General features: G+C 44.4%; 1 protein-coding gene across 1 annotated transcript in view; it reads left to right on the top strand.

Moving 5' to 3' along the window:
* The window catches only part of LOC137368661 (thrombospondin-4-like), a 212,459-nt gene that overhangs the window by 187,330 nt on the left and 9,789 nt on the right, over positions 1-15,340 (top strand). The window contains exons 17-20 of the mRNA XM_068028804.1: positions 260-438; positions 1,554-1,602; positions 3,386-3,582; positions 6,027-6,199. Of these exons, the coding sequence (XP_067884905.1) occupies positions 260-438; positions 1,554-1,602; positions 3,386-3,582; positions 6,027-6,199 (598 nt within the window). The remainder of the gene's footprint in view (positions 1-259; positions 439-1,553; positions 1,603-3,385; positions 3,583-6,026; positions 6,200-15,340) is intronic.

Below are 15,340 nucleotides of genomic sequence, written 5' to 3'. Positions count from 1 at the left end.
GAGGATGTATAATACAACGCAATAAGAAATTACGTTTACAGGATGTTACTGGTTGTAAATGCCAACCTAAGTTAATATTACAAACACCAATTCAATTCAAAAGACGTCCAAATCTCAGTTCTTTGCCCACGGCTTGTTGCTATGACCTTTTGAGATTTATTGATTAAAAAAGTACAGATTATTGACATGAACTATTATCCCATCTGAAACATGATATAAGTGTATTTTATACTTACTGTACTTCCATTATTTTATTCAGTTGATGGAGTAGGAGACATTTGTGAAGGTGATTTCGATCATGATACAATCATTGACAGAATAGATGTTTGTCCTGAGAATGCAGAGGTGACTCTAACTGATTTCAGAGCATACCAAACTGTTGTTCTTGACCCTGAAGGAGATGCACAAATTGATCCAAACTGGGTTGTACTTAACCAGGTAAGAATATCTTTTATAATATAAAATAAAAACAAGAAATGCTGGAATCACTCAGCAGGTCTGGCAGCATCTGTGAAAAGAGAAGCAGAGTTAACGTTTCGGGTCAGTGACCCTTCTTCGGAACTGACAAATATTAGAAAAGTCACAGGTTATAAGCAAGTGAGGTGGGGGTGGGGCAAGAGATAACAAAGGAGGTCTAGATTGGACCAGGCCACATAGTGAAGAATATCTTTTGTTATTTTACAGTAATAATTTTTAAAATGTGCATAAGTTGGTAAATTATACTACCCAGAATGCATCATTGTTGTGCAACATGTCATTATTATCTATTTAAGACTTCTATGAATTCTTAAATTGGCAGCAGTCCATCCCTTAAGCTCTGGAATTCCCTCCTTAAACCTTTCCATCTCTCTACTCCTTTAAGATGCTGTTTAAAACCCTCACTCTTTGACTAAGCTTTTGGTCAATTTTGTCTGATAATGCTCTTATGAAGTGCCTTTGGACATTTTAGTATGTTAAAGGTATTATAAGTGTAAGATGAAACCATCATTGGTGCTTTTGTTAATCTAGGTACAACAATTCCAATGCTGTCCCAGCTGGGCTCCTAACTTGCACCGTCTGTAAGCTTAAACTCATCCAAAACTCTGCTGCCTGTATCCTTTCCACCAAGTCACATTCACTGCTGTGCTCACTGACCAACATTGGCTCCTGCTCTTGCAACACTTTGATTTTAAAATGCTCATCCCGTCTCTGTAACCTCTTCTAGGCCTAGAACCCTCTGGAATCTCTGCTGTGCTCCAATTCTAGCCATTTGCACATCCCCAATTTTCAATGTTCCACCATTGGCGGCCATGCCTTTAATTGCCTGGGCCTTAAGCTCTGGCATTCCCTCCCTAAAACTCTCGGCCTCTCTACCTCTCTCCTCCTTTAAGATACCAGATAAAACCTACCTCTGACACAGTTTTTGTTCACCTGTCCTAATATCTGCTTATGTGGCTCAATGTTAAATTTTGTTTGATAATCATTCCTGTGATGTGACTTGGGATACTTTACTACATTAAAGGTGCTATATTTGTTGCTGTTGTCATCTTCCCTAACCAATTGATTCATTACAGGGTATGGAAATTGTGCAGACGATGAACAGTGATCCTGGCCTGGCAGTTGGTATGTGAAATCATACAGCACATTTCAGTGTCCTTATTTTAACTTTAGAATATTGGTAGTGTATAACAGTCTTTAAACCTGATAGAAAGCTTTATGAAACCAAGTAGATAATGGGAAGATTTCATCTCGTTTTGGAAGTGGTCTGCTAAACTATTTGGATTTCACACTTGTGAATTTATTCCAGTATTGTTGCTATAACCCTTCTCAGTAGATTCATCCTTCACCCTTGACAATCCCTGTTCTTCACTGTTCTTGGTCCTTGTGCTTCATTCCCACTGGTCCTCTCTCTTCTGCTGGTGTACGAGATCAGCTGGTTCACATTGTAATGCTGGAGGCCATTGTCCACTCTACTCCTCTCCTGGTTCATGGTTGCCTCTATTCTTCTACTTGGCCCGTGGTTCCAAAAAGCAGCCTCCATCAGTGAGCTTGCTGAAACATTACCCCTCAAACAGTTCCTGAATCCACTCCCTGTCCAAGACTCTTTCCAACCCTGGACACTAGTTTGTGCATTCTCCAATTTGACTCCACGATTTTTACAATACCACCTCAGGGCCTCAGGCTTTGACTGAATTCCTTCATACCTTCTCCTCTCTTCTATGTATGATCAAATCTGCCTCTCCTAATCTCCGTTCTGCCTATGTAATCCAAATTCCTTCTGGTGTCCTTTCATGTGCATATTTTGACTACCTCTCCAGACCTGACCCCATTACTTCTATTTTTTGTTCTCAGCTCCTTCCAAGCATTTCTCTCCTTGTCACCTGTCTATCCTGTGATCCAGCCATTACATATTCATCGTTCCTCTCCAGGGGCAGACTATCTCCCCTAGAAGGTTATGGAATCCTTCAGGATTCTCTTCAGAAAAAATGGGAAGCTATATTTCATTTCATCTCTGTTTGCGTGCCATTGGTGGCTATACCTTCAATCTGTCTTGGCCCTGAACTCTTCAATTCCCTCCCTAAACCCCTCTGCCCCTCCACCTCCATTTCCTCCTTTAAGACATTCCTTAAAACTCACCTCTTTGACGAAGCTTTTAGTCACTCCTAACATCTCCTTCCTTGGATCAGCATCCATTTTATGATTTTGTTTCTCTTAGGTGCTTTAGAATGTTTTTATATGTTAAAGTTGCTTTATAAATGCAAGTTGTTGTTGTTATAATAGGTTAAAGCCAGGTTAGCCATGACAGGGAATTAAAGCGCAGGTAGAAGAATGGAAATCCTTCAGTACATCCCATCAAGATATATTTAGCAGAAGTATAGAGATATCAGTTGAACAATGCTCATAAAGAACATGCCCTAAAACAGAGTAAATCACTTTCAGCTCTGTTTATTCAACTCTATTTATTACCAGAGAAAGTTCTCTTCTTTTGAGGTGGAAACTGTAAATTAATTCATTATAAATATGATAGTCACCAATATACCCAATAAGGAACTCAGGAGAAACATCTAATCCAGAGAATGGTTAGAATGTGGAGTAGTGAGGTGAATAGCATTGATGCATTTACGGGAAGCTAGATAAGTATATGAGGGAGAAAGGAATAGAAGTGTATGCTGATAGAGTGAGATGAAGTAAGGTGGGAGGAGGTTTGTGTGGAGCATAGACCTGTTGGGCCATATGGCCTGTTTCTGTGTGTATATACTGTGTAATACTATGTAATTCTATGTAGTTTAATGCCTGCTGCATTTCACCTTATCATTTTTGGAGCATTAACACTATTCGCTGACTGGTCTTCGTTGTAAAGAAATGATAGTCAGCAGACTGACAGCTGATTCTCATGACCTGACAGGTTATACTGCTTTTAATGGAGTCGATTTTGAAGGCACTTTCCACGTGAACACCATGACAGATGACGACTATGCTGGGTTTATATTTGGATATCAGGACAGTTCCAGCTTCTACGTGGTGATGTGGAAACAGACTGAGCAGACCTACTGGCAAGCTACCCCATTCCGTGCTGTGGCCGAGCCTGGTATCCAGCTCAAGGTACACTGCGCACCAAGGCCAATTGTTTAGATTTTCTCGGGACAATGAAATAGCTTGGAGGGAGTTTTAATGGTGTTCCAAATTAAAAACTGGAATAATTCATGCGGATGAGTATGCCAGCAAGCATGGTATATGCTTACCTTGCTAATGTCAAATCCTGACATCAGGATTACCAAGCATTAACCCTAATGCCACAATCCTGGTCATTGGGCATCTTTATATTACAGTTTGGGTACAAATTGCTCACCATTTCACCTAGCGTTCGTGCACAGACTTTGGCTGGAAATTTCCTTGGGGTCTCCCACTCCATCGCTACAACATCAATGGCATTAATAGGGCTCCTGCCCAACATCTGCTTAAGTTACAGCAGCCAAGTGCAAGAACCCATGCAGAAGTTCACAGCTTTTGTTGTTTTGTGTCCCCACATTGGGTTTTCTTGTACTTCATTTTTGGCCTTAATGGCAGGGAAGGAGAGAGGGAGCAAGAGATTGAGGCTTGGTGGAGAAGATCATTGATCAGGCAGTGAGAAAAAGAGTGGCTGCGATCAGCAGACAGGAGGTTGCAGCTTCCTTGAGAGTCTGGGGGAAGCACTCCTGCTCCTCCTGGCCCACAAGGAGTGCTGCAAAAGACATTTACCTCCTTGAGCCATCAGCGCCCACCTTCCATTCACTGCCAGGTTTCCTGAGCCCTGGGAAACTTATGCAGCAACTGTTAATTTTAAATTGGGTTCCCATTACATTGTGGGAGTCTGAATTACATAATGTTAATGAAGTGCCTCGCCTCTCAATGATGGGACACTCTCACGACACAAAACCCACTGCCATAAAAACAGCAATGGGAGTGTATACAATGGGTTGGGGACACAGTCCCCAGTTTTTAATTCTTATCTCCCCCATCCCTAACCCTCTCCTGCTCATTGTGTGCAGGTTAATATCAAGACCAGTATTTCCCTATATATGCCACAATCTTTGCTTAAAATTTATTTTTTCACTTTGTTTTAACTTGGATCTCCTTGCTAGATATCCTGCAACCTCCATTAGTCTAGCTGTTGTTTCAAGGCTAAAGTTAATGAAATGAGTTGACAGAGTATTGCGTCCAGTTCTGGGCTCTATACTTTAGGAAAGATGTGAAAGAGTGCAGAAAAGATCCACGAGTTCCAGGGATGAGGAACTTCAGTTATGAAAATAGATTGAAGAAATTGGGACTCTTTTCCTTATAGAGGAAAAAGCCGAGACGCGATTTGATAGAGGTATTCAAAATTATGAGGGGTTTGGATGTTGTATGATCTCTTTAAGTGTGATGTCCCTTTAAGAACTCAGTATGCTAATGAGCTAAGTACCAGGATGTAGTCATGACTAGAAGCCATAGTCACTCTGCACTGTAACATCTGGTCAAAGTTTCTGTATATAGCTTGCTCTGTATTATATGTACTAGTTTAGCTGTTAATAAAACTTATAGAGATCTTCAAGGAACTGGAATCCATGTACCTCATTGTGTTGCTTAAGATAATATAAAGAAACTCATGACAGAGTAGATAGGGAGAAACTGTTCCCATTGGTGGAAGGATTGAGAAAAGAAGAAGGCAGAGATTTAAGGTAATTGGCAAAAGAAGCAAAAGGGTCATGAGGAAAAACTTTTTCATGCAGCAAGTGGTTAAGGGAATTAGACTGTTTTCTGAAAAGGAAGAATGTGCAGGGTTATGGGGAGAAGGTGGGGGAATGGCATTAGGTGAATTGCTCGTTAGGAGAGCCAGTGCAGACATGATGGGCCGAATGGCCTCCTCCTGTGCTGTAATAATTCTGTTATTCTGTGATACAAAGTTGCATGTGGTTAGCTCATCACTTCCGCCTAGCTTTACACAGGCAGTTAAACGTTCGTTTTCACTGCAAATTCGGGGCTATAAAGTTTTAATATTCATATCATTGATTTCCCTAATTAGCTGAGTTCAAGGTTCTGATTGATTTTATTATTTGTGCTTCCCCCCTCCACCCCACCAGCTTACCACCACACTTTTTCAATCTTGAAAACCCTGAATGGTTTTCACTTCAACTTACTGAGTCCACCGTGTCTTCTTATGCATGTCTGGTTCCCATGAGGTTTGCAAAAAGAGCAGCCTTCACGTGCTCTCAAGAATTCTCAGTCAGGGGCTGTAGAGCACACTTCGGGTGCAGGATAAAACCTGACAGCAATATAACCTCCTCCCAAAATGGTATCCCAAAGAAGGTTGTTGAATAGAAATGTCAGCTCAAATGGGACACCACTGCCCTAAATTATTCGGTCTAACCCCTCATATTTGCAAAAATGAAATGCAGAATGTGATGGGAAATGTATTTGTCTGTGGCACTGAAGAGATTTTCAAGGTTGACATTTTAACTGTTGTAATTGCTATTGAGATTGATGCTACCTGTAATAGTTTTAATTTCCTGCCATAACTGATTCTGTAGGCAGTCAAGTCAAACACTGGACCAGGTGAGCATCTACGAAATGCTCTCTGGCACACAGGAGACACTACAGACCAGGTCCGGCTACTATGGAAAGACCCCAGAGATGTGGGTTGGGACGACAAGGTCTCTTACCGCTGGTTTTTGCAGCATAGACCCCAAGTTGGATATATCAGGTAGAGTGGAAATCTATTGCTATATATGAATCAGATCAAGCCAGTTCTTTTCTTTCTGTGATGTAGCATATCTTGATAAAAGTAGACCTATTAACCACATTTACATCCATACCCAGAGAGAAACCATTTACAATGTATCCCAGATACCAAAAACAAGTCAATTCACAAGATTGCTATGGATGAGGAAGATCATTCAGCTTATCTTATCTCACCATCCCAGAAGACACTATGGCCTTTGCCTCCACTTCTGTAGAAGCAAATTCATTTCATGTGTTGAACACTCTTCCTTGAAAAAGAACCTCCTGATATCAGTCCCAAATTGCGAACAAGCTCCTCCGAGCCTCTCTTCTATTGTCATGCCTCTTTTTACTTCTCCACTGTTAGGTACTCTGCCCTCCCAATTCCCTACCCCAACCCTTAAGTACTCCTCGACGTTCCTGCTCTCTTGCCGCTGTCCCAGGCTTGACACTCTCTTAGACAAGACTAACGCTTCCCTCTGTGCCTCTCTTGGCATCCCCCGACAGGCTCATCGAGGCACTTGGCGCTGGCTCATTATGAGCATCAACCACAATTGCCCCATCCCACTCTCTTGTCGACTTTCCCGCTCAGTGCACCCACTGGGAGTTAATTTTGCTAATCTTCCTGTCCAACTCACCTCTCCCATTGCTGAACCTGTGGATTCTTGCAGTGGATCAGCTCTCACCACCCCTCTACGCATCTCCCTCCAGAATGTCCGTTCACTTGGGAACAAGGCCCTTACCATCCATGACCTTATTGTGGATGATTGCATCGACATCATGGCCTCGACGGAAACCTGGCTGAGGGGTGATGGCACCTTGACCCTTAATGAAACCTTCCTGCCTAGCTACATCTTTCACCACTTGCCCCGCCAAGACTGTCATGGTGGCAGTGAGGCTCGCACCAGATCATACCTTGGCCTGACTGTCTAAGCCTCTGACATTTTCTCTTCCTCTGAGCATCTCACCTTTTTCCACCCCTCTTGTCTCTCTTTCAAAATACTCATTCTCTATTGCCCTCCCAAGTACATTAAAAATTTTCTCTGAGCTATCTACACTGCCTTCCTCCCTCAGCCTCTGCACGGAACAACTTCTCATCCTCAGTGATTTCAATCTCCATCTCAACTCATCATCCTCTCTCTCCACTGAGTTCACTCCCCTCTATCCTCCTTAAATCTCTCCCTACATGTAAACTCCCCAACCCATATTCATGGCCATCCCTGTGACCTTGCCATCTCACATGGACTTGCTAGTCCCTTCATATCAATTAGAGATAAGGCCAGCTCTGACCACTTCCTTGTATCACTCACTTCCCACATCCCCCTTCAATGCCCCAACCCTACCTCATTCTGTATCTGTCCCTGGAAAAAACTATACCCCATTTCACTTACAGCTGCACTTTCAATATCTCAACTATCTAGCCTTTGGCCTCCATTCACCACAACATTTCTGCAGCTCTGGTCCACTTAAAACACTATGGGTCCAGCTCTCATCTGCTAAAACTGCTCACTATTCCAGGATCGTCCTGGAATGCAAAGATAACCTTCAGCCTCTTTTCTCTACTACAAACCATCTGCTTGAACTCTTCTCCCTGGTCTCCTCCACCTTTACCACCTCCAATAAGTGTGAGAAGCTCAAGGGCTTTTTTGTCACTTAAATCATGACAAACCGATCAGCTTCCTGTGCTGCATTCCTCCCTTCCACTAGCCCAGCTGGCCAAACTTCCTCTAAAGCTCCCCCCAACCTAGTCCTGAACTCACATCTTTCTCTAGTTTCTCTCCTATCTCCCCTCATGCCCTCTCTGAGCTCATCTTGTCCATGAGACCCCCCCTGTTCCCTCGACCTATTTCCACTAAACTGGTGATCACCCAACTTCCCCTCCTGGTCCCCATGTTAGCCAATATTGTTAATGTTCTCTCTCTTTAGGTGTTGTCCCCCTCTCCTTTAAATCTGCCATCATCACCCATCTCCTCAAAAAAACAACCCTTGTCCACACTGCTCTTGCAAACTACCATGTCATCTCCAACCTGCTTTTCTGTTCCCATCTTTCCTGGAACTCTATATTTGTATCTCTCAATCAGGTTTACGCCCCACCACAGTACCGAAACAGCTCTTAGCAAAGTCACAAATGACATCCTATGTCTGTGACAAAGGTAAACTTTCCCTCCTCGTCCTTCTTGACCTGTCTGCAGCCTTTGACACAGTTGATCACATCATTCTCCTCCAACACCTCTCCATTGTCGACCACCTAGGTGGGACTGCTCTCCCCTGGCTCCATTCTTATCTATCTAATTGTAGCTACGGAATCACTTGCAATCAATTCCTGTTCCTGCACTGTTACCTCTGGTGTCCCTCAAGGATCTATCCTTGGCGCCCTCCTATTTCTCACCTACATGCTGCTCCCTTGGCTACATCATCAGAAAGCACAGCATTAGATTTCATATGCATGCAGATGTCGCTCAGTTCTACCTCACCAGCATTTCTCGCGAGTCCTCCACTGTTGCTAAATTATCAAACTGCTTATCTGACATCCAGTAGTGGATGAGCAGAAATTGCCTCCTATTAAATATTGGGAAGAATGAAGTCTCCACTCCAAACTTCGTTCCCTAGCTACCAACTCCATCCCTTTCCCTGGCAACACAGAGATTGAGCCAGTCTGTTTGCAACCTTGGTGTCACATTTGACCCCAAGGTGAGCTTCCAATCTCATATTCATGCCATCACTAAGACCACCTATTTCCATCTCCATAACATCGCCTGACTTCAGCTCATCTGCTGCTGAAACCTTCATTCATGCCTTTGTTACCTCTAGACCTGACTATTCCAGTGTGCTCCTGGCAGGTCTCCCACATTCTACTCTTTCTAAACATGTGGTCATCCAAAACTCAGCTGCCTGTGTCTCAACTCACACCAAGTCCCGTTCCCCTATCACACCTGTGCTTGCTACATTGGCTCCCAGCCAAGCAATGTCTTGATTTCAAAATTCCTATCCTTGTTGTCAAATTCCTCCATGGCTTCACCCTCCCTATCTCTGTAATCTCCTCCAGCCTCACAACCCTCCGAGATATCTGCGCTTCTCTAATTCTGGCCTCTTGTGCATCCCTGGTAGCCACTACTTCAGTTTCCTAGGCCCCAAGCTCTGGAATACCCTCCCTACACCTCTCCACCTCACTTTCCTCCTTTAAGACACTCCTTAAAACCTACCTCTTTGAACAAGGTGTTGGTCATCTGACCTAATATCTCCTTTTGTGGCTCGATGTCATATTTTCTTTCATAATGCTCCTGTAAAGCACCTTGGGATGTTTTATTATATTAAAAGCAATATATAAATACAAGTTGTTGTTGTTGTTAATGGGCTGAATGGCCTCTTCCTGTTCCTATATTCCAAATTTGCTGTTTATTGTTTTGAATCTCTGTGCCCACATCTTAATTTTACTGTTTGTTTTGAAATAGTCCAGATTAGCTTTTTCCACACCATTCGCCATTTTATAAACCTCAGTGAAATCACCCCAAGGCATCTCCTTTCACGGCTGAAATCCCACAGCGTTCAAATCTTTCCTTATAACTCAGATCCCTGACACTGGGAATCTCCAATTCCTGATTCTCCCTTGCAGCTCAGTGACCAGAACTGGGCACAGTATTCAAAGTTTGGTTTCAACATGAATTATTTTGGTATTGAACAGCATTCTTTTGGCATTAAAATAAATAATAACCAGTCCCCATCCACCACTATCCTCCTCCGCCTGACCGAACTTGTTCTTTTAGTGAACAACTTCTTCAACTCCACTCACTTCTTTCAAATAAAAGGTGTTGCTATGGGTACCCGTATGGGTCCTAGTTATGCCTGTCTTTTTGTGGGATATGTTCAACATTCCTTGTCCTACTCAGGCCCCCTCCCCCAACTCTTTTTCCAGTACATTGATGACTGTATTGGTGCCGTTTCCTGTTCTCGGCCTGAATTGGAAAACTTCATCAACTTTGCTTCTAATTTCCACCCTTCTCTCATCTTTACATCTCTGATACTTCCCTTCCTTCCTCAACTGCTCTGTCTCCATCTCTGGGGTTAGGCTGTCCACTAATATTCATTATAAGCCCATCGACTCCCACAGCTATCTCGACTACACTTCTTCACATCCTGCTTCCTGTAAGGACTCCATTCCATTCTCCCAGCTTCTCTGTCTCCAACACATCTGTTCTGATGATGCAACCTTCCACAACAACACTTCTGATATGTCTTCTTTTTTCCTCAACCGAGGATTCCCCCCACTGTTGTTGACAGGGCCCTCAATCGTGTCCGGCCCATTTCCCGCACCTCTACCCTCACCCCTTCCCCTCCCTCCCAGAACCGTGACAGGGTTCCCCTTGTTCTCACTTTCCACCCCATCAGCCTCCACATCCAAAGGATCATCCTCCGCCATTTCCACCACCTTCAATGTGATGCCATCACCAAACGCACCTTCCCCTCCCTTCCCCTGTCAGCATTCTGAAGGGATCGTTCCCCCCACGACACTCTGCTCCACTCCTCCATTAATCGCAACACCTCATTCCCTTCCCACGGCTCCTTCCCGTGCAATCGCAGGAGGTATAATACCTGTCCTTTTACCTACTCTTTCCTCGCCATCCAGGGCCCTAAACACTTCTTCCAGGTGAAGCAGCGATTTACTTGTACTTCTTTCAATTTTGTATACTGTATTTGCTGCTCACAATATGGTCTTGTGTACACTGGGGAGACCAAACGCAGATTGGGAGACTGCTTTGCGGAATACCTCCGCTCAGTCCACAAGCATGATCCCGAACTTCCGGTTGCTGTCCATTTCAATTCAGTACCCTGCTCTCTCACCCACATTTCTGTCCTTGGCCTACTGCAGTGTTCCAGTGAACATAGGATCAATGCAAGCTCGAGGAACAGCACCTCATTTTCCGATTAGGCACTCTGAAGCCTTCCGGACTCAACATTGAGTTCAATAATTTCAGAGCATGACTGGCCTTTTTTTATTATTATTTCATTTTATTTTTTAACCATGCGCCTGCCTTAAACTTGTTTTTTCATGTTTGTGCTTTTGGACAGAGCTGTTATTCTGCTATTAACACTCTCCCTGGACTAATGCTTTGTCTTTCACCACACCATTGGCAGTCCCCTTGCCTTTGTCCCATGACATCTTTATCATTTAATCTCCCCTGCCCTCTACCCTATCACACACCTTCCCTTTTGTTCTCTTCACCCCACCCCTGCTTCACTTGCTTAAAAGCTATTACATTTTGGAGCATCCGCGATGCTGAGGAGGTACTGGATAGCACGTTTAGCGAATTGGTCACACCGCAGATTAGGATTGCTGAGGGAGAAAGGGAATGGGTGACCAAAAGGCAGAAAAAGAGCAGGAAGGCAGCGCAGGTGTCCCCTGCAGTCATCTCCCTCCACAACAGGTATACCGTTTTGGATACTGTTGAGGGAGATGGCTCACCAGGGGAAGGCAGCAGTAGCCAGGTTCATGGCACCGTGGCTGGCTCTGCTGTTCAGAAGGGCGGGAAAAAGAGTGGAAGGGCTATAGTCACAGGGGATTCGATTGTAAGGGGAGTAGATAGGCGGTTCTGTGGTCGAAAACGAGACTCCCGAATGGTATGTTGCCTCCCAGGTGCAAGGGTCAGGGATGTCTCAGATCGGCTGCAGAACATTCTGAAGGGGGAGGGTGAACAGCCAGTTGTCGTTGTGCACATAGGCACCAATGATATAGGTAAAAAACGGGATGAGGTCCTACAAGCAGAATTTAGGGAGTTAGGAGCCAAGTTAAAAAGTAGGACCTCAGAGGTAGTAATCTCAGGATTGCTACCAGTGCCACGTGATAGTCAGAGTAGAAATGAAAGAATAGTCGGGATGAATGCGTGGCTTGAGAGATGGTGCAGGAGGGAGGGGTTCAGATTTTTTGGGACATTGGGACCGGTTCTGGGGGAGGTGGGACTATTACAAATTGGACGGTCTACACCTGGGCCGGACTGGAACCAATGTCCTTGGGGGTGCTTTTGCTAACGCTGTTGGGGAGGGTTTAAACTAATGTGGCAGGGGGGTGGGAACCAAATGAGGAGGTCAGTGGACAGTAAGGAGGTAGTAACTAAAGCCTGTAAGGAACTAGATAATGAAGTCAGCGTGACTAAGGGAAAGAGTAGGCAGGGAGCAGATGATGAAAGCAAAGGGACTGGTGGTCTGAGGTGCATTTGTTTTAATGCAAGAAGTGTAGTAGGTAAGGCAGATGAACTTAGGGCTTGGATTAGTACCTGGGAGTATGATGTTATTGCTATTACTGAGACTTGGTTAAGGGAAGGGCATGATTGGCAACTAAATATCCCAGGATACCGATGCTTCAGGCGGGATAGAGAGGAAGGTAAAAGGGGTGGAGGAGTTGCATTACTGGTCAAAGAGGATATCACAGCTGTGCTGAAGGAAGGCACTATGGAGGACTCGAGCTGTGAGGCAATATGGGCAGAACTCAGAAATAGGAAGGGTGCGGTAACAATGTTGGGGCTGTACTACAGGCCTCCCAACAGCGAGCGTGAGATAGAGGTACAAATATGTAAACAGATTATGGAAAGATGTAGGAGCAACAGGGTGGTGGTGATAGGAGATTTTAATTTTCCCAACATTGACTGGGATTCACTTAGTGTTAAAGGTCTAGATGGAGCAGAATTTGTAAGGAGCATCCAGGAGGGTTTTCTAGAGCAGTATGTAAATAGTCCAACTCGGGAAGGGGCCATACTGGACCTGGTGTTGGGGAATGAGCCCGGCCAGGTGGTTGAAGTTTCAGTAGGGGACTACTTTGGGAATAGTGATCACAATTCCGTAAGTTTTAGAATACTCATGGACAAAGACGAGAGTGGTCCTAAAGGAAGAGTGCTAAATTGGGGGAAGGCCAACTATACCAAAATTCAGCAGGAGCTGGGGAATGTAGATTGGGAGCAGCAGTTTGAAGGTAAATCCACATTTGATATGTGGGAGGCTTTTAAAGAGAGGTTGATTAGCGTGCAGGAGAGACATGTTCCTGTGAAAATGAGGGGTAGAAATGGCAAGATTAGGGAACCATGGATGACAGGTGAAATTGTGAGACTAGCTAAGAGGAAAAAGGAAGCATACATAAGGTCTCGGCGGCTGAAGAAAGACGAAGCTTTGAAAGAATATCGGGATTGTAGGCGCAATCTGAAACGAGGAATTAAGAAGGCTAAAAGGGGTCATGAAATATCTTTAGCAAACAGGGTTAAGGAAAATCCCAAAGCCTTTTATTCATATATAAGGAGCAAGAGGGTAACTAGAGAAAGGATTGGCCCACTCAAGGACAAAGGAGGAAAGTTATGCGTGGAGTCAGAGAAAATGGGTGAGATTCTAAACGAGTACTTTTCATCGGTATTCACCGAGGAGAGGGACATGACGGATGTTGAGGTTAGGGACAGATGTTTGATTACTCTAGGTCAAGTCGGCATAAGGAGGGAGGAAGTGTTGGGTATTCTAAAAGGCATTAAGGTGGACAAGTCCCCAGGTCCGGATGGGATCTATCCCAGGTTACTGAGGGAAGCGAGAGAGGAAATAGCTGGGGCCTTAACAGATATCTTTGCAGCATCCTTAAACACGAGTGAGGTCCCGGAGGACTGGAGAATTGCTAATGTTGTCCCCTTGTTTAAGAAGGGTAGCAGGGATAATCCAGGTAATTATAGACCGGTGAGCCTGACGTCAGTGGCAGGGAAGTTGCTGGAGATGATACTGAGGGATAGGATCTATTCCCATTTGGAAGAAAATGGGCTTATCAGTGATAGGCAACATGGTTTTGTGCAGGGAAGGTCATGTCTTACCAACTTAATAGAATTCTTTGAGGAAGTGACAAAGTTGATTGATGAGGGAAGGGCTGTAGATGTCATATACATGGACTTCAGTAAGGCGTTTGATAAGGTTCCCCATGGTAGGCTGATGGAGAAAGTGAAGTCGCATGGGATCCAGGGTGTACTAACTAGATGGATAAAGAACTGGCTGGGCAACAGGAGACAGAGTAGCAGTGGAAGGGAGTTTCTCAAAATGGAGACGTGTGACCAGTGGTGTTCCACAGGGATCCGTGCTGGGACCACTGTTGTTTGTGATATACATAAATGATTTGGAGGAAAGTATAGGTGGTCTGATTAGCAAGTTTGCAGACGACACTAAGATCGGTGGAGTAGCAGATAGTGAAGGGGACTGTCAGAGAATACAGCAGAATATAGATAGATTGGAGAGTTGGGCAGAGAAATGGCAGATGGAGTTCAATCAGGGCAAATGCGAGGTGATGCATTTTGGAAGATCCAATTCAAGAGTGAACTATACAGTAAATGGAAAAGTCCTGGGGAAAATTGATGTACAGAGAGATTTGGGTGTTCAGGTCCATTGTTCCCTGAAGGTGGCAACGCAGGTCAATAGAGTGGTCAAGAAGGCATACGGCATGCTTTCCTTCATCGGACGGGGTATTGAGTACAAGAGTTGGCAGGTCATGTTACAGTTGTATAGGACTTTGGTTCGGCCACATTTGGAATACTGCGTGCAGTTCTGGTCGCCTCATTACCAAAAGGATGTGGATGCTTTGGAGAGGGTGCAGAGGAGGTTCACCAGGATGTTGCCTGGTATGGAGGGCGCCAGCTATGAAGAGAGGTTGAGTAGATTAGGATTATTTTCATTAGAAAGGCGAAGGTTGAGGGGGGACCTGATTGAGGTGTACAAAATCATGAGAGGTATAGACAGGGTGGATAGCAAGAAGCTTTTTCCCAGAGTGGGGGATTCAAATACTAGGGGTCACGAGTTCAAAGTGAGAGGGGAAAAGTTTAGGGGGGATATGCGTGGAAAGTTCTTTACGCAGAGGGTGGTGGGTGCCTGGAACGCATTGCCAGCGGAGGTGGTAGATGCGAACACGATAGCGTCTTTTAAGATGTATCTAGACAGATACATGAATGGGCAGGAAGCAAAGAGATACAGACCCTTAGAAAATAGGCGACATGTTTAGATAGAGGATCTGGATCGGCGCAGGCTTGGAGGGCCGAAGGGCCTGTTCCTGTGCTGTAATTTTCTTTGTCTTACTCTTTGTATTTCTAACCTAAGACTCTGTCATCTATTTCAATATGAC

The sequence above is a fragment of the Heterodontus francisci genome, chromosome 4 (genome assembly GCF_036365525.1).
Source record: "Heterodontus francisci isolate sHetFra1 chromosome 4, sHetFra1.hap1, whole genome shotgun sequence".
NCBI lineage: Eukaryota > Metazoa > Chordata > Chondrichthyes > Heterodontiformes > Heterodontidae > Heterodontus > Heterodontus francisci.
The sequence above is the reverse complement of the archived record's forward strand: the minus strand, read 5'-3'. Positions and strand labels throughout refer to the sequence as shown.